Source organism: Humulus lupulus, chromosome 6 (genome assembly GCF_963169125.1).
Source record: "Humulus lupulus chromosome 6, drHumLupu1.1, whole genome shotgun sequence".
NCBI classification, from domain to species: domain Eukaryota; kingdom Viridiplantae; phylum Streptophyta; class Magnoliopsida; order Rosales; family Cannabaceae; genus Humulus; species Humulus lupulus.
The window spans coordinates 2,344,751-2,364,835 of record NC_084798.1 but is presented as its reverse complement, the minus strand read 5'-3'; the positions used below and the strand labels follow the sequence as shown (position 1 = coordinate 2,364,835).

The 20,085-nt window shown below is 35.6% G+C and overlaps 2 protein-coding genes and 1 non-coding gene across 4 annotated transcripts; 1 reads left to right on the top strand and 2 right to left on the bottom strand.

The window, feature by feature from the left end:
- Positions 1 to 5,538: 5,538 nt before the first annotated feature.
- Positions 5,539 to 5,645, top strand: LOC133787791 (small nucleolar RNA R71). Its single transcript, XR_009872791.1, has one exon. It is a non-coding gene; the product is annotated as a small nucleolar RNA R71 (small nucleolar RNA).
- A 5,702-nt stretch (positions 5,646 to 11,347) lies between these two features.
- LOC133781379 (uncharacterized) lies at positions 11,348 to 18,216 on the bottom strand. The gene is made up of 6 exons (XM_062220351.1): positions 18,081 to 18,216; positions 17,760 to 17,953; positions 13,240 to 13,561; positions 12,366 to 12,461; positions 12,186 to 12,278; positions 11,348 to 11,763 (listed from the first exon to the last, which is right to left on the bottom strand). Exons 1-6 carry the CDS (start codon positions 18,171 to 18,173, stop codon positions 11,722 to 11,724), a joined length of 840 nt encoding a protein of 279 aa, XP_062076335.1. The 5' UTR covers positions 18,174 to 18,216; the 3' UTR covers positions 11,348 to 11,721.
- Positions 13,424 to 17,649, bottom strand: LOC133781378 (putative pentatricopeptide repeat-containing protein At5g08490). 2 transcript variants are annotated; one of them, XM_062220350.1, is made up of 2 exons: positions 14,980 to 17,649; positions 13,424 to 13,561 (listed from the first exon to the last, which is right to left on the bottom strand). In XM_062220350.1, the coding sequence occupies exons 1-2, from the start codon at positions 17,578 to 17,580 to the stop codon at positions 13,547 to 13,549; spliced, it is 2,616 nt and encodes an 871-aa protein (XP_062076334.1). In that variant the 5' UTR covers positions 17,581 to 17,649; the 3' UTR covers positions 13,424 to 13,546. The 2 variants fall into 2 exon arrangements, 1 of the variants encoding a protein (XP_062076334.1); XR_009870072.1 differs by having other exon boundaries at positions 13,431 to 13,561; positions 14,851 to 17,649.
- Positions 18,217 to 20,085: the final 1,869 nt, after the last annotated feature.

Sequence of the window (20,085 nt, the reverse complement as noted above, 5' to 3'; positions counted from 1 at the left end):
TTTATTTATTTTCATTATAAATGTAAGAACTAAGAGCACTTCTAATGGAAGATATAAAATATCTTATTCTTTATAATATAGAGAAAAAATGGTTAAATAGTGTGATAGACAGAATCCCGTGATCCGTAAGGGGAAAGACCGGATAAAGCTGTGCAATCTCACAACACTTGCGGAAGGTCAAGTGTGATGATTCTAAGACTGGGTAGGTATGAGACTACACAGTTGAAGAGGGCTTAAATGGATTGATGGTGTAATGCCCTGGTTACCCCAGAACAGTTACGGTGATCAGTGAACTGGAAATTTAACTCGCTACCCGAGTTCTTTGGTTAAAAACGTGCTTCTAGTGTTATTAACAGGCTAAGGTGGAAAACCAATCAAAAGGAAAGGGATATATTTTATTTAATACATATAAAATTGTTCATGGGTCCATCAAAAACTTTTACAAGTTATTTACAACTCAAAATGGTCATTACTGTTTCAAATTTACAAACCCGCCGACCTAAGCGGCAAAAATAGGGTAAACCCCTCGTTCCTCTGAGAACTCCTTAGTCGTGGTGGTCAAGCGGCCGCATATGTACACAACACTACCTAAACTCTCCACTCAAGGCTAGGTGAGCTTTTTTTTCCTTTTACTTGCACCACATAGCACCCAGAGCCAAAGTCCAGCAAGAAAACACAATATAGCATGAATATAATATCAACAATGATCATAATAATCATTCAGGACTTTCAGTCCAAAACATATGAGTGACAGTCGCAAAAGTCACTAAGGTGGGTCCAGTTCCCTTTAACCATGTGACGATAGGGTCACTAGGGATTTACAAATAAGTGATCATTTCACTAGCTTAAACAGGATAGATGCATGATGACTAGTCACCAACATAACCTACCTCATGACCATAGAGTCATAACCATGGGATTCCGCTCCCTGGCCATGTGACAATCTGTCACCTAGGCCTTTGGCTCTGGCTCTGAGTAACTAGTCTTAAACTAGCCAAGCACTTATAAGTTTCATCGACCTTAGGGTTAGTATAGCATTAATTCTCTAGAATCATTCAATGCTGATATCAATTAGATCTAATCTTCAATTGGTCATGCGTCCAGGATGCTTATGCCGTTTCTGACTCTCAGGTCAGTAATATGCAACCAGTGTTGTCCCTGACTAATCAATACCATACACAAGTAAACAAACTTTGCTAGCATTTAATATGCAATCAATGTCCACACTTATCAACCAACATGCCTCATCAACAATCATGCATGTCATACTGTTGCGATATTTTAAGGCTACGCAAGTATACGTAATCGCTTTTGCAGTTTATTCTGGTAAGACCGGTATCGTTCCCACGGAGACTGATTTATCAATTACCAAATAATTAATTTTTGATTTCTATTTGACTAATGAAAATTAGATTTGTGAATTTTTAGAACAAGAAAACAGAATTAAATAAAAATTGCAGAAATCAAATAATAACAAGAACTCAAGGATTAAGTTTACTGTAAAATAATTAGGAATCCTAATCTTCTCTACTATCCACTCTATTAATCTTTAATGCAATTACTACTCAAACTCTTCTCACTGAAATGATAGGCATGCAAAAGTGTTAACTATTCGAGTTAAGAGATAGAAAACTCGACCTAATGTGAATTCCCTATATTTCTATGGTCAATTCAAACAATAGGAAGCAATGAATACAACCATAAATCACATAAACCAATTTGATACTCTCGTTCTAAATTAAAATCTATGTCTATTCAATTTTAGCATATTCAAATCTCACTTTTCAGATTTTGATTCAAATTCATAAATCGTATGTAAAAGTTGATCAATCAATCACATACACAATGAACACAAACTAAATAGATTTCAGATGAAGAAGAAATAGGTAAATGCATTAAATCATAATAGAGTTTCAAGAGAGTCAATTAAAAAACCTAAACAGAAATTTAGTTCATGAACATGACTAAATCAAACATAAACATAGAATTTAACATAATCAAAATCAAAAGATAAAGAAAAGAACTCTAGGTTTTTGTTTCTTCTCTAGCCTCCTTGCTTAATCTGATCTCTCCTCTCCTAAAAACGTCATTAAAGAAGCTTTTATAGATCCTAATTCATTTTTGTATGAAAAGACAGGATTACCCCTAAAAATTCCCCTAAATTGTGTTTCCGTACGGACCCTAGCGCTGGGGCGCTGCGGGATAGCGCTGAGGCGCTGAACATAAGTCTCAAAACACGCTTCTGGAAAATTGATGGCGCTGGGGCGCTGAAACGTAGCGCCTAGGTGCTACAACCCGCATAAAAATGTGCTCTCTGTTTCTCGACAGCGCTGGGGCGCTGGTTTGTAGCGCTGGGGCGCTACTTTGCACAGAATAAATTTGACTCATCTTGAACAGCTTGCAGCGTCAGCTCATCTTCTTTTGATCATAACTTCTTCAATATAACTCCGAATTGAATGATTCAAAAAGCTGTGGAAAGCTAAGAGAAATATCTGCAACTTCTTTTCTAGACATGTTTCCAGAAAGTGATTAAATCCTTGTCAAAATGTGGCATAAAGTCTCAGACTTGCGTTATAGAACATAAACGACATGTACTGAGCCTCTTTAATGTTGAATCTTCCACACATGATGTCTTGAATCTCCACAATCAACACTAAATCAAACTTATTCATCCTTTTTAACATGTTTCTTCTCATCTCATGCCATAATATGCACTTGATCATTAAAACCTGAAACAAAAAGAAAACAAGCGTAAATCTGCACTAAACAATCCTAAATAACTAAAAACACAACCTAAAACGATCCCTAAAACAAACCTAAAATGACCCTAACAAATTCCCCCAAACTTAACATTTACTCGCCCTCGAGTAAAGAACTCCAAACAATCCTAAAAACCCTAAACAACCAAACAAAAACAAATCAAGTTGACAACAACAAATTAAGCTTCCAAATTATGTCTGTCTTGCTCGTATAGTTTTCAGAAAAAGAATACAACCATAATGATAATCTAGAATTTTGATCAAAATATTTCTTCAAATCACAACAAATATATGCTCTCCTGATCATGATAGATAAATAACATGCATTTGAATCCATTTAAACTTACCAAATTTCTCACCACAAACCATCAAATCTTATTATCTCATGTGCTTGCTTCACTTACTACTCTCCACTAATATAGACAACACATGCCCAAGAATCAATAGGACTTTTATAGCTTATAACGATAGGCTTAGGCATGGGTAGATAAAATATCATTTAAGCTCAAAATTACCATAAGCATTCAAATCAAACCAACCATATTTGATATCCACATCACAACCCCATGACAATCCCAATGGATTTTTTTTTTTTTTCTAGATTGAGAAAATTCACTTACATTTCACTTTCTTTCAAAATTACACTCCCCCAAACTTTGTTTTTGTTTTGTTTTTTTTGTTTTTTTTTTTTCACTGAATGTTCAAAAAGAGTGTAATCTACTTTCAATATATATATTTTTTTAAGAATATTTCTCAATCTATTTTTCTTCAAAAAAAAAAATTTCTATTGATAACACCCAATCCAAAATACATACCATTACAAAACCACTCCCCAATCATCATTCACTTGTATGCTCATGGTAATTATTTATGGGAAGAAACATTATAACGTCTTTCAGGTAGGCTCAAAATAGGTGTCACAACAAAGAGTTTAACGTAAGGCTCAAAAAGAAGGAAACTAGGGCTTAAATTAATCAAGGTTGGCTTGAAAGGCTCAATCGTTCCAAAAATGGCCTAAATCACCTTCCTAAACATGCGTTATCTAGGATTTCGTCTCAAGTAGCAAGCAAGCAAGTTCTAAGCATAATCATTCATCTTTCCTTGAACCAAAATTCAGCAAGCGTAAATATCATCAAATGCACGAGATTTATCTACAAATCATGATCAAGCTCTCACATATTTAGATAGACCCGAGCAACTCAAAGAAATATTCAACCAAGCACACAGATTTGGTTCAATTTTTATGGCCTTCATTTCATCAACTATATGAGCAATTCATTCATTCATTATCATCAGCTAATCATTATCAACTCGACTGATCAAACATTCTAAACACCCTAGACACAACACAACCTAAAAAAACTACATAATAAAGAAAACAAAGACTATTACAGAAAACAAACGCAATAAAACCGATCGATCTGCTAGTTGTAGAGTGACGGTTGTCGGTCTTGCCTCACCCAAACCCAGTCGTCTGAACACAGTTAAGGGCATCAGATTAATACTTGCCCCCAGATCACATAAAGCGTGCTTACATTCAAATTTACCAATGGTGCAAGGTATAGTAAAGCTCTCCGGATCTCTCAACTTTTGGGGCAACTTCCTCTGCAATATAGCACTGCACTCTTCAGTGAGTGCCACTGTCTCATACTCCTCCATCTTTCTTTTCTTTGACAGAATCTCTTTCATAAATTTGACATAACTAGGCATCTGCTCTAATGCTTCAGCAAATGGAATATTGATGTGCAGCTTTTTGAATACCTCTAAAAACTTAGAAAACTGTTTATCCAGTGTAGTTTTTCTAAGCCTCTGAGGATATGGAACTTGAACTGGCTGACTATCAACAACAGGATGACACTTGTTTGAACCCTGGTGATCTTCAGTAACCCCATTCGCTTTATTATCTGATTTCTCACCCAACTCTTCATTCTGAACCACTGACTTTTGTACACTGGGCTGCTCCACTTGCTTACCATTCCTCAACGAAATTGCTTGACAATTCTCTTTAGGATTTACCACAGTATTACTAGGTAAATTCCCTTACGGTCTGTTATTAAGCATGTTGGCCAACTGACCCACTTGTGTCTCAAGGTTTCGAATAGAGGATCTGGTCCCAGTCATGAATTGAGTCTGAGTATTAGTGAGGGTCAACAAGGCTGCTTGCAATTCATTAGGCTTTTCTGGTTGATCTTGTGGTCTAGGCTGGTGTGACGATGAGGCTTGATTCATAGGCTGTTGTGGCATGTGCTGCTGGTATGGCCCTTGAAACTGTGACTGTTGGCCCTGATTATTTCTCCATGAGAAATTTGGGTGATTTCTCCACCCAGAATTATAAGTATTGGAGAACGGATTCTGATAAGGCCTCTGAAAATTACCAACTGCCTGTACCTGAGCCTGATTAACTGGCATATTACCATACATGTTGGCCGCTGTACACTGTTCATACAAATGAGGCCCTCCACATATTTCACACCCTGATTGCATCTGTATAGCCTGGGCTTGAGCTGAAATCTTGTTTTGTTGCAACTGCTTTGTCAATGAAGCAACCTGAGCAGTTAAAGCAGTTATAGCATCTAATTCATGTACCCCAGCTACTTTTCTCTGTGAAGTATCTCGTTCGGCAGGCCACTGATAATTTTTCATAGCCATCTCCTCTAACAATTCATATGCCTCATCAGCCCCTTTACTCATGAAAGCACCACCTGCTGCTGCATCTATTATAGTGCGAGTAGTACCGCAAAGCCCATTATAAAAATTGTGGACTAACATCCACTTCTCTATACCGTGATGATGGCATTTTCTGAGCAGGTCTTTGAATCTTTCCCATGCATCGTACAATGACTCTCCCTCATTCTGATAGAAGTTATTGATTTCTCCGCTCAACTTAGCAGCTTTTGCAGGAGGAAAGAACTTTGAGAGAAACTTCTGAGCTAGTTCCTCCCATGTATTGATTGAATTGGCCTGTAGAGAAATAAGCCAACTTTTTGCCCTGTCCCTTAGTGAAAAAGGGAACAATCTCAGCCTTATTGCATCATCGCTCACCCCATTAAACTTAAACGTTGCACATAGCTCAAGGAAATTCACTATGTGCAAGTTAGGATCCTCATTGGGGAGACCACCAAACTGAACAGAAGTCTGGACCATTTGTATCATCGCCGGCTTAATCTCAAAGTTATTGGCAGTAATAGTAGGCGGTCTAATGCACGAGTGTACTCCTGTGACAGCGGGGAGCACATAATCTCTTAATGCTCGCACATTTTGGTCCTGAGCGATATGATTCTGACCATCATTGTTGTTAACCCCGTCTTTTTGGTTCGCAGCCATTGATGCTTCCAACCTCTTTTTCCTTCTGTTTTGTCTGCAGGATCTTTCGATTTCAGGATTAACAGGAACAAGATTTGCAGATCCTTCACGTCGCATACAAAAGATTCACCTATTAAAACAGAATGCGACAACTTGGATTAGTTCAAATAATAAAAACAGCCAAATTAGAATAAAAATTAACTATCTTGATATTAATAGAATATCAATTCCCCGGCAACGGCGCCAAAAACTTGTTGCGATATTTTAAGGCTACGCAAGTATACGTAATCGCTTTTGCAGTTTATTCCGGTAAGACCGGTATCGTTCCCACGGAGACTGATTTATCAATTACCAAATAATTAATTTTTGATTTCTATTTGACTAATGAAAATTAGATTTGTGAATTTTTAGAACAAGAAAACAGAATTAAATAAAAATTGCAGAAATCAAATAATAACAAGAACTCAAGGATTAAATTTACTGTAAAATAATTAGGAATCCTAATCTTCTCTACTATCCACTCTATTAATCTTTAATGTAATTACTACTGAAACTCTTCTCACTGAAATGATAGGCATGCAAAAGTGTTAACTATTCGAGTTAAGAGATAGAAAACTCGACCTAATGTGAATTCCCTATATTTCTATGGTCAATTCAAACAATAGGAAGCAATGAATACAGCCATAAATCACATAAACCAATTTGATACTCTCGTTCTAAATTAAAATCTATGTCTATTCAATTTTAGCATATTCAAATCTCACTTTTCAGATTTTGATTCAAATTCATAAATCGTATGTAAAAGTTGATCAATCAATCACATACACAATGAACACAAACTAAATAGATTTCAGATGAAGAAGAAATAGGTAAATGCATTAAATCATAATAGAGTTTCAAGAGAGTCAATTAGAAAACCTAAACAGAAATTTAGTTCATGAACATGACTAAATCAAACATAAACATAGAATTTAACATAATCAAAATCAAAAGATAAAGAAAAGAACTCTAGGTTTTTGTTTCTTCTCTAGCCTCCTTGCTTAATCTGATCTCTCCTCTCCTAAAAACGTCATTAAAGAAGCTTTTATAGATCCTAATTCATTTTTGCATGAAAAGACAAGATTACCCCTAAAAATTCCCCTAAATTGTGTTTCCGTACGGACCCTAGCGCTGGGGCGCTGCGGGATAGCGCTGAGGCGCTGAACATAAGTCTCAAAACACGCTTCTGGAAAATTGATGGCGCTGGGGCGCTGGTTTGTAGCGCTGGGGTGCTACTTTGCACAGAATAAATTTGACTCATCTTGAACAGCTTGCAGCGTCAGCTCATCTTCTTTTGATCATAACTTCTTCAATATAACTCCGAATTGAATGATTCAAAAAGCTGTGGAAAGCTAAGAGAAATATCTGAAACTTCTTTTCTAGACATGTTTCCAGAAAGTGATTAAATCCTTGTCAAAATGTGGCATAAAGTCTCAGACTTGCGTTATAGAACATAAACGACATGTACTGAGCCTCTTTAATGTTGAATCTTCCACACATGATGTCTTGAATCTCCACAATCAACACTAAATCAAACTTATTCATCCTTTTTAACATGCTTCTTCTCATCTCATGCCATAATATGCACTTGATCATTAAAACCTGAAACAAAAAGAAAACAAGCGTAAATCTGCACTAAACAATCATAAATAACTAAAAACACAACCTAAAACGATCCCTAAAACAAACCTAAAATGATCCTAACACATACACACAGGGTACAATTTTCTTACCTTTGGTTCGGGCGAAAAATAAAACAAGAACGACTCCTGAGAACGATCGATCTTTTGATTCCTTCGCGGTTACCTAATCACAACCAATTATAACCTCCATTAATGAAAATCAACAATAAAAGGGTCTTCACCTAAACCCCACTCTCGGGACCTTGAAACATGCCCACACGGTGAGTAGATTCGATTACGGGCCTTACGGATTGAAACTCCGACCCAAAAACCCTTAAAAACACTCAAAACGGGATTCTGGAGGAACAGAGTAGCGCTAGAGCGCTACTCAATAGCGCCCCAACGCTATACTCAGAACCCCAAACCGCCCAACAGAACCCTGTGTAGCGCTATAGCGCCCTCTTGTGGGCGCTGTAGGGCTTCACCAAGCCAGAAATTCCCCTGAAACCTCTTCCTTCGACTCCTTCAATTCTAACTTGATTCCAATGCTTCCAAACCTCATTTTTGGTGCCAAATGAACCCAAAAACCATCCTCACATACCCCAAGCATCACAACCACAAGAACCCTAGCCAAAAACTCCCAACAAAACCAATCATCCAACCTAGAAACCTCAGCTGAAAACCAAACCTAAAACAGAGCAAACCAGGGAATTTAATGGCTAGAAACTTACCTCAAGCTCAACTTATGATGCTCTTCAATAGTGGAACACACTCCCAAGCTCTCAAGACTTACTTCCCAAGCTTGAATCCTCAAGTTAGGCTCAAAAATCCAGAGAAAATGAACAAAAACAGGTACGGGAGAAGCTCTTGAAGTTGCTCTATTTTTCCTCTTCTTTCTACATCCTTCAATGGCTTATATCTATCCTAGGGGTGAAAAGACCAAAATACCCCTAGGTTAAATAAGGATTTCTAAAGGCTCCCAAGGGCAAAATTGACATTTCCACCTATTTCGTTAATCATAATTAACGCTCTCTAATTCCCGTTATTCTCGATATTATCAAACACCAATAATTCATATCCCGTTACCCTTTAATTCCCGACAACACTCTAATCATTAAAATCACCCCGAGACTCATCCTAAGTCCCGAACTTAAACCTGTTATGATTAGACCGTTAATTAATATTCCAAGATCGTCTCATGCCGAATAGCTCGAACAAACCCACATTATAATGTAGTCTCAACAATAGGTCACCGACATGCATACAAATATACAATTACACCCTCAACAGACCAAATTACAAAAACACCCCTGTAATGAAATGTGGACCCACATGCATGCAATTACATCATATTATAATATAATTCACATAAACATGCATATAATCATTTAATGGCATAATTAAACAGTTATGACCCTCTTGGCCTACTAATCCAGCCACTAAACTGCATTAGGGATTTTCGGGGCATTACAAATGGGTACTACATATATCAACAAGATGCATCTTCTTTTCGGTAGCCCATCACTTAAGAACTCCAAAGTTAAGCGTGCTTGACCTGGAGCAATCTGATGATGGGTGACCTCTTGGGAAGTTTCCCCAAGAAGCGTGCGAGTGAGGACAAAGCACGCTAGAAATACTCGTGTTGGTTTGTAAGGCCAGTTGTCATTCCAGGAAGCAGCCATAGTGACGTGGGGCATTACAAATAGTCTTCCAATGGATGATGTAAGCTTACATTTTTTTTTACTTAAATGAATAGTATTTCTCTATATGTAGTGAAACTATGAAACATTATCCATCAAGCTATAAATATTTTATTATTTTTTATATAAACTTTTGTACATATATATGAGTGTGATAGTATTATATTTAATTATTTTATTTTTTAAAATGAATAAAATATTTTTTTAAAATATAATATTTAAATGATGTAGAGAAAAAATAAAAAAGCTGATATATCGTATAATGTAAAAGTTTGAGGTAAATTATAAAAAAGTGTTTTGGTGATGTATTTTGTAATATAGAGTAGAACACACATTGAGAGTGCTTTAAGAGGTCCAGATTAATGAGGATAGTTGCCCCACTAATTATTTTTTTGATTATATATGTTTTTTTTTCACTCCTCTTTTGATAAAGTTTTATTATTATGTCCTCACTAAATCATACATATTTGATTTTTGGATCAAAATATTCACAATAGCTAATTCCATTACTCATGTCACTTACACAACTACTTATGTGAATCACATTAAATTATATAATGCATGTATGACCTAGACTTTGATGAATAATATTATCTATAGTGCAATGAAAAAGAGATGATGATAATAATGTAATAGGTGACGTGGCACAGCAACAATAATTAATAGAAAGAAATTTTGTTGAGGACATAGAAAATGGAATCAAATGAGTCTTTTCCAACTACGGTCCATCCCATCTCATCCTTACACGCTTGTAGCCATTTACATTTGAAGCTTTTTCCACTTATGAGCTCAGCCACACAGCCACAACTTCACCAACCTAGTCTTGGTACTTGCTAACCTATTTAAAAGAAAATTGCTAAAGGGCACCACTTGTGTCCAACACCACAAGGAAGTGACATACTGTTATTGGTGCAATCTAATATCGAGTCCCACACATTTGAATTTAATAAATATTATAGAGTATCGCTAACCAATCGTGAGTTACCACCTCATGTGATGGTAGGCACCATAAGGTGCCAAATAGCAACACTCTATTTAAAAACACTCATTATCATCATAATCCCCACAATGGTTAGTGGTTTTCCAACACTAAAAAGAAACCTTATGACTAACCCAATAGCCTAATGAATTGACCTTAATAGTCATAAAATTATGATTAGATTAAAAATTTACAATGGCATGAAGCCAAACTCATTATGACATCAAGTTACATTTTTTTGATTGGGTATAATGTCAAAAAATTATGTAGCTTATGATAAGAGTCGTCCTCCAATTGTAGCACTATGGTATTATACTAGGTGGTTGGTTCATAATTGATTAGTGAAGAGCACATAGTTGAGAATCTCTTATCTTTAGTAAAAAAGACCTTGAGATGCTTGTCATGAAGGTGTATATATATATATATATATATATATATTGACTACACAAACATGAAAATGACTATTATAGAATCTAATGCCTCTCTTTATTATTTATATTTATTGTGGTGTATGTGTGAAGTTCAAGTACCTTTCTATAAAATTTTGGACAGCATTTTCTTTCCCCATTATTACTTGGTATTTTACTCATATTCTTAATGGTTGTTCTTTTCGGTTGTTGCGTCTATTTTGGTGAAAACGTATCAAGCACGGTCAATAGATGGAAAAAAGGTCCACTAGTGAGGTTTGAGATGATCGAACACCAATTTTTCCAGAAAATTATGATCAACCCTTGATCAAAGTCCATCTATGGATGATCAACGATTGATTTTCAATAATCTGCCAGTCCGAATTTTCGATTTTTTTTTCTATTTCAATTTTCGCTAACTGAAAACCGAACTAGTATTCCACCATTGCCAAGGCAACAGTCAACAGCCTCTCCCTTCTAAAGGGGTCTCTCTCACTTGGCTTACAATTTTCTTTGCAAATTTCAATGGATGAGCTAATTTACCAAAGTTGAAAAACAGATATCCTTGGTGCCTGTGTTATTTGTCTAGTTACTTGCATCATCATATCAATCCACAATTTGGTGAGAATGACGATGGCGTCATATCACTTCTCTAGTGGTAAGACTATATTGTCTAATTTTTATAGAATTGTAGAACACTACAAAATCAATCATGTGGTTCTCCTTCTTCTCGCGTACCATGATCGGCAGCTTTCTATCTTCGTACAAAAAAATACGCTTAATAACCTGTAACTGTTCTGTACATAGCCCGCTCCCCCGGAGTCACACCTCATTGTGTGAAGGAAACAAACCTTGAACAACGAGCATGGGGCGGAGGAGCAGAAAAAAAACTAAAGAATCTTATTGCCGTACTCATACTCGAAACGGCTGAGGCTGGCCGCTTGTATTCTCCTCCTGCGATGACTAAAATTCGTCATAAACTAAAATGAAACCAAGTAAACACTTTTTCATGACATTAGAGGAAAGTAATTAAAGACCAAACCAGCAGAAACCGGAGAAAAATATAAATGAAACCTTAACGAATGTTGAAACCAAATCACTAACTCATTCTTTGAAAATAAAAAAGGGCTAAAAGCTTATTAAAATGTAAGCTTTTTTCTTGGTTTAGTGAACGGAAGTGTGTTGGGGCAACACAAATTATATGACCCACTCATTTGAATTGCTTATGTTACTAGTTTTTATATTTTTTACTTGTGGTAACGAACAAGGAATGAAATATAATATACCATAATTTGATGCATACAAACAAAAAGTTTTAACAATTCATTAAGTTGCACCAAGTAAATTATAACGCAAACGTATGCCGAGAAACTTACATCTATAGACTGAAAAGACCTGCCTAAGGATGGCTTCAGTGGAGAAGCATCGGCAGAAGTAGATAAACTGCCACTAATGGAATGATTCTGACCCTACAAGAGTAACATTAGAAGAGGCAATCATACATACTGATTATGTGGTTTGAATATATTTAAATAGAAAATCACCCAGAAACTTACATCCACAGAATGATAAGACCTGCTCATCGATAGCTTCAACGGAGAAACATCAGCAGCAGAAGTTGATCCATTGCCACCAATGGGATGGTTCTGAACCTACATGAGTAACATGCAATTGCTATCAACCAAACATGACATTGTTGCTACCTCCATGTTCGAACAACATAATTATTATTTTTTTCTTTTTTTTTTTTGGTAACCATGGGTGTCCAGGCCCAGCTTGCCCACACCTCGACTAAACCCATGGCCCCTGACACATCAAGCGAGAATCTGCCACAGTAGCGGCCTCAAATATTGATGCTAGGGGGAATTGAACTTGGGACCGTGCGCCTAACCACACATCTCCCAGGTAAGACCCTTTACCACTAGGGCAATACCGTGAGGTTGAACAACATAATTACTTTAAGTTAACCAAAACTGCAAACAGCAGATGAGTCTAAAAACCACTATACAATATGAATCATGAAAAAGTTTAGATTGAACTAGTAGCTGTGATATTTTCAATGGATCATAATACAATAGCTTATCTTCAGAGATAAGTTAATCTAAACTATATTTGATAACGCAAGTCCAATAATAAAAATTCACTTCATCACAACGCATGGCTGTGTGTGAAGCAAATGGTATAACTGCTTAATAGTTTCCCTTGATTCTTAAAAGGGCTAATTTCCCTTCTCAATCCTTCAAAAAAAAAAATCCTTCTCAAAGGGTATATAAAGAAATAAATTTGTATCATAAGACACTGAGCAACTTTAAAAGTAGCCATGAGAACAAATTAAGGCGTTGAAATTCCTAAATAAGTGACAAAATATTTATCTAATGGCATTAAAGAAAATTTTATACAACCATAAGGCACGAGTAAAAGATAAATTACCATAACTGAAAGCCTGTTCTCTTGACTATCTTCGAAAAGAGATGAATAATAAGCTGGATCATAGATTGAGCCCCCTAAAACTTCATCAGAACCTGAGGAATGCCTAGCTACAGCAGGAGTGGCAGGACTGAGAAAACTACTTCTTAAATCATAATCTGTGTCTGTTGGAATTGTAGTATCTAGATGTGAAGCCCCCATCCTGTAGATCTGAATCCATAATAGTGACGACGATAATCTCAAAGAGAAGCCAATGATTTGCATTGACAGAGTGAGTTTCACTGAGAAAATAAAATACGCTCCATATTTCTCAGAAGAAATGTTCCTGCATATGCAAACAATGTTTTCCCATGTAAATATTGCAGATTACAGCCATAACCACTTAAAGAAAATAAAATCATAAAATTGTAATTAAAGGAATAATTCATCAGCATAAATGAAAAGGTTTCGTACAAAGACATGTATATATCTCTAATTCACATACGTTTATATACATGTGTTAGTAAAATGCATAACCATATTTATAATCGATATTGGTCAATAGATAAATCACAAACAAATTATTCAAACTTTTGTGACAAATTAGTCACTGAACCATCCTTTACAGTTTATACAACATTACATATACGAAAGTAAATTGTATTACAGATAAATTATTCACTGTAGCTGTCCATCACAAATCCAAAATTAATCAGTACTAAAAGATTCTGAAAAACAATAACTTTCCCTAGAATATATGACAATTTTGAAAGCAATGAGAGCTATATGACACAGTTCCTGCATACCCTAGAAAGAAACAGAATGGCAGGAGTATTTAACACTGACATTCTAGATATTCAATATAAATATCAACTTAAACAATAAGGAAGGCACACACAAGTTTTGACCCCAAGAAAAAAAAAACTAATAACAACGACCATGTTAAATTATCTACTAAACCCAACCAAAACACAGTTTTTACATAAAATTTAGAGACTTGAAGCAATGCAGCTATAGATTATAGCTGAGGCATGTGGAGAAGCAATTATTTTGTAAACTATACTGAATGCACGTACTTGCTTGCATTCTTTCAAAGAGGGTTTCAAAACACAGCTTTACCGAAGATATATAATAGGCTAAAAGTATAGTCCAGTCACATTCAACTTTGCAGAGACAGCACATATGACCAGTGGAAGATATGAATAGGTAGTAGAATGCTATAAGAAAAAGTACAATCGTATCAAGGTGGTAACTGCTATCATCACTGAACCAACAGTATTAATGAACAACAACAAAAAGCTAAATTCCCAGGCTTCTCTGAATGTGCATTTAAATAACTATTTATTCATCATAAAGGGCCTCAAAGACAAAATCAAGATATCCAAGTCTGGATAACATCTCATCAAACATTGAAAAGTGATAATTCGGCCATCAAAAGGAAAGAAGACACACCAGAAGCTAAGATTGACCTTCTATTCTGCTAAAAAATGGAGTTAAAAAAAATCTTATACTTTTTAAAACAAAAGCAAAAGCTGGAGGGTACTGCCTTGCCATTCTGACGAAAATAGGACATAACAAGTTATACAAGATACAGAACAGTTTAAAACTGTTGTGTCTTATCTATAGTGTGATTACCTCGGATGCTCAGACAAATCCTATATGCCCGAGCAGCCAGATATATATAGGTTTTAAGCAGTTATGTTGAAAATCAGTTGCCAAGTAAATGCTTATATTCATGTCCAAAAACCATGATTAAGCATTTACCAAGTCATAACGAAACTGGTTCTTTAATTGTTGATCCAATGTGCCAAGTATACTATAAATATAGCTTCTCTCAGGGTGAGAAGAATCTCCAGCTATAAAAGCATTCCTGGTCCCCTCAATTTCAATCCAACTGCATCCAGCTGGTTTTTTTAAATCTCTAGTCCTCATCAGTCTTCTTACCTCCATCACCCTATCCCATTTAGCCTCTGCTGCATATAAGTTTGACATCACAACATAGTTCCCTATATTATCAGCTTCAAGTTCAAACAGGTGATCTGCAGCAATGCGTCCTAATTCTACCTTCTGATGGATCCTGCAGGCACCAAGCAGTGTTCCCCATATGTTTGCATTAGCATCAAAAGGCATGTCGTTTGCAAAAGAGAATGCATCGTCAACTCGGCCACCTCGAGCAAGTAGATCGATCACACAAGCATATTGTTCCATTGTGGGTTTGATCCCATGAACCTCCTCAATTGAATAAAATATCTTTAATCCTTCACTCACCAGTCCTGCATGACTGCAAGCGGACAAAACAGCTGTAAAGATAACATGATCTGGTTTCGCACCTATATCTAGCATATCAGAGAAGATACTAAGTGCCTCCTTTCCCATACCATGCATTGCAAACCCACCAATCATAGCTGTGAACATGACCAAATCCTTCTGCGTGTTTGACTGATAAATTGTGTAAGCAGAGTCTATGGCACCACATTTTGCATACACACCTAACAGAGCTCCCGTTAAGCGCATATCATCAAAACAAGATCTCACAACATATCCATGACACTGCCTCACAGAGTGAACTGAGGCCATCTGAGCGCATACGGGAATTAGGCTCATGATAGATACGGCATCAGGCCTCATTCCCTGAGCTTGTAACTCAGAGAACAAATAAAGAGCTTGATCAGAACAGTCATTTTCAGCATAAACTCGAACCATCAGATTCCAAGTTGTGAGATCTGTTTCAGACATCTTTTTAAATATCATATATGCGTCGTCATGTGACCCACGGTTTACATAACCTGATATCATTGAATTGTATGATACCAAGTTTGTTTTGTCTGATAAACTCTGAAAAACTTTAGTAGCATACTCTACATTACCACATTTAGCATATGCATCAAGTATAGCATTTCCTACAGTAGGCTGAATATTATCTAGAAAATATCCAGCCCTAATTGAGTATCCATGAGATTCTTTAATATTTTCTATTTTTGAAACATTAATGCTGTAACGAATTACAGTCAAAATGGTAATGGAGTCTGGCCTCATTCCTTCTGAAAACATCCTTGCTAATAGGTTAAGAAACTCGGTAAAATATTTATTTTCGGCAAAAGCATCGAGCATGGAATTCCATGATATCGAATCTCTCCTTGACATCAATGAAAATATTCGGGATGCCCCAACTACATCGTTGCATTTTGCATATAAGTTTATCATGGCATTTTCTACTGATATGGCCTCATCATGTAGAATAAAATGTCGAAAAATATATCCATGGACTTGTTTCCCGACGTGCATGTTTCGTAAGTGTGCACATGCAGGGATAACACTGACAATAGTTACTGAATCTGGCCTGATAGTATCCGATGTGAGTAACCTACCAAACAAATCCACTGCTTTCAACCATTCACCATTTGATGTATACCCTGCAATAATTGCATTCCATGAAACCAAATCTCTTGATTTCATCTTTTGAAACAAGCATTCAGCTTCTTTCATCTTTCCAAGTCTTAAATAAAAGCTTACCAAGGAATTGCAAACAAAAACATCTTCTGCCAATTCAGTTCGCTGCAGCACATAACAGTGGACCTCTCTCCCTAAGAGAGAAGCAACCCTTTTATCTAAAAAAGCACATGCGGGCAAGATAGTAGCTATAGTTACATAATTTGGTTCGGTTGTCCCTTTGAGCATCCAACTAAACAATTTGACGGAATCATCCATAAACCCATTGTCAGAAAAACCTGCAATTATGGCATTCCACGAAATAACATCTTTTTGACTAATGCTTTTAAACGCAGCATAAGCGTCATAACAAACTAGTCCACATTTCGAGTACATTGATACAAGAGCATTTCCTACGAGATTATTGGCCTCAAATCCCAATTTGACCACATAAGAATGCAAACTTTTTCCAGCCACCACTTCTCCTAAGCGCGCACAGACCGGCAAAACAGTAGCAATTGTTATAGAATTGGGCTTAGCCTCACCACCTAAACGAGTGAATTTACAGAACAACTTCATGACCTCATTACTATGCCTTCGTGACCCCGAAAACCCAGAAATGATAATGTTCCAAATGACAGGATCATGGTAAGTCATCTGACCGAATAGCTTCATGCAATCATCAAGCTTACCACACTTAGCGTACATGTTAAGCAGTCCTTTGGACACAAACTGGCAAGACAAATGCCCATGCTTGACAATATAACCATGAAGAGTCTCCCCAAAGTTGACGGCGAAAAGGGCAGTACAGGATTTAAGAACGGCAGCAAGCTCAAGGCGATTAGGTTTATTACATCCAATTCGTAAATTCCCAATGAAAAGGGATAAAGCATCACGATCAACGACAGAAAAGCTCCTGAATTTACTAGCCCCCATTTCTTAACCTAAACCTAGCGAAATCACATCCAAAATCACCTCTTTTCTTCTCTTACGGAACAAATACAAAAAAAAAAAAAAAAAAAGAATATGGCATTGGCATTGCTTCAGCGAGTAATTGAGTAGAGCAAAGATAAGAAAAGAAACAGTAGTAAGAGTAGTAGGAAACGGAATCTAACCAGATATCGCTGGAGAAGAGAAAGAACCAGGAGATGTCGAGAATGAGAGAGGAGAGGAGGAGGACGGCGTAGGTGCGACCAAGAGACTGGCTGCTGCTTTCAATGGCGACGAGAGCGAAGAGAGAAATGGCGAGGTTGATGAGAAGGATTCCGGTGTACAATGCTCCGAGAGAACCGATCAAGGAGCAGCCAATCTACACAACCAAAACAGAAATTGATCTGATTTGATTAATCGAGTGAGTTATAGTGTGATATAGTAAGGAATTGATGATATTATGAACCCTAATTGAATTGAATACACATATAGATATGTATATATACCTGAATGTAGATGAGGATAACGGCGAAGGATTGAAGGCGGTCGTAGTCACGAAGCCATGGCTGCAATCGATCAGTGAGAGAATGACAAAGCATTGTCTAATCTCATCTGTCTCTTGTTTTTCAAATCGAATTACAAAATAAATATCATTTAAACATTTATATATATATTTATTTATACTAAAAAACGATTTATATATTTAATTATTAATTCACTATTAATTTATTTTATTTTTGTGAAAAGAAATTTTTTTAATTATTTTTGACTGGTTGGTACTTGTATAGAATTATATTTGTTTTGACTGGAGAGTGTGGACACAGATCAACTCAACTACTCTATATTTTTCTTTTCTTTTATTTATATATATAGGATGATTTTTTTATAACCTCGTGGAGCTATCAGTGTTCTCAATTATAAACAATTTTTGACGTGCATGATTTTTTATGATTATATATATTATAGTTATTTAGAGTATGGGTGCAATTTTCAGAAAATTTCAAACAGGTTATAATACTGAAAATTAAGTTTAAACATGTTGCATACGTGACTAAATTTTTTTATGCGCGTGGAAAACAATATATTTGAATTTAGTTTTCGATACTAGAAATTATTTAGAATTTTCTAAAAATTTACAAAATACTCTAAATAACTACAATATATACGATGATAAAAAAAAATCGCGCAAAAAACTGTTCATAAGTCAAAAATACTACAAAGCTCCACCAAGAAAAATTCCATATATATATATATATATATGCAACTGTATAATAATCCAAAAATAAGACAAATTGTTATTATGAGTACAACTGTATAGAAGTATATGAAAACAAATTGTCATATTGGTGGATTTGTTATGTTAGTGTGTCTTATTGTTATTATAAAAAAAATGTCTTATTGTTGTTTTGCTAGATGGCAACTAAAAATTATTTTTACTTTTTTAATGTTCTCTTTATGTTAAAAAAAAAAAGATTCTCAAAATTGTAGATCTCAACAGTAGCATGAGATTTATACGCTGATTTTTTTAAAAAGTTGTTTTGAATCCGACTTTTAATTTGTTTTCACTTTAGTTAGTTCACAAAAAATAAAATAAATAATAATTATTATTATTGATAGAAGGTTATTTAGGTTTTTTATCCCCGAATTATTACATATGCATTATTGTGCCCCGATTTTTTTTTGCTGTTAAAAAATCCCACGATTTACTCACAGTCATGTAAATTAGGACTTCTGTCCAATTCCGTTCATTTTTTTGTAACAGGAGGATGATGTTCAAGATTAAAAACTTTGTTTTGGGCATGTGTAATGTTAACTAATCATGTAAACTTTGTTATAAGAGTGAAAATAAATAAATATATATATATAAATTTATATGTAGAGAGAGATTGTTAATTAATTATTTAATTCTTTTTGTACACTTTAGAGTCTCACGTGTCATCTCAAATTATGTAAAAAACATGCCACATCATACTCCTGTTACAAAAAATGAACGGAATTGGACAGAAGTCCTAATTTACATGACTGTGAATAGATCGGGAGATTTTTTAACAGCAAAAAAAAATCGGGGAGCACGATAATGCACATGTAATAGTTCGGGAGTAAAAAACCTAAATAGCCTTGATAGAAACAAGAAAAAATGTGTATGCACATAGTATACACATATTTTTCATAAAATTTATGTTGCATAGAAATAAGAAAAAAAATGGAAAGTAAGAATTTTATGTTGCATAGTTTAAGTTGTAATAAAATTCCTTAATAGACTTTTATAAAAAATTAAGGCCGGCTCAATTTTGAATAATGATATATGCACTAAAATTATGAATCAAAACATTAAATTTATTTCATGCGAAACTAGTAATGCACACGGGACGGGGAGTGCTCCCCCGTCCCTATGTATATTTCTAATCTCCGTCCCCACTCCATCCCCGCTTATTCCCCATCGGGGACTGGGTGGAGAATTCCCTATTGGGGCAGAAAATCCCCACAATAACCCATTTATTTAAAAAAAAA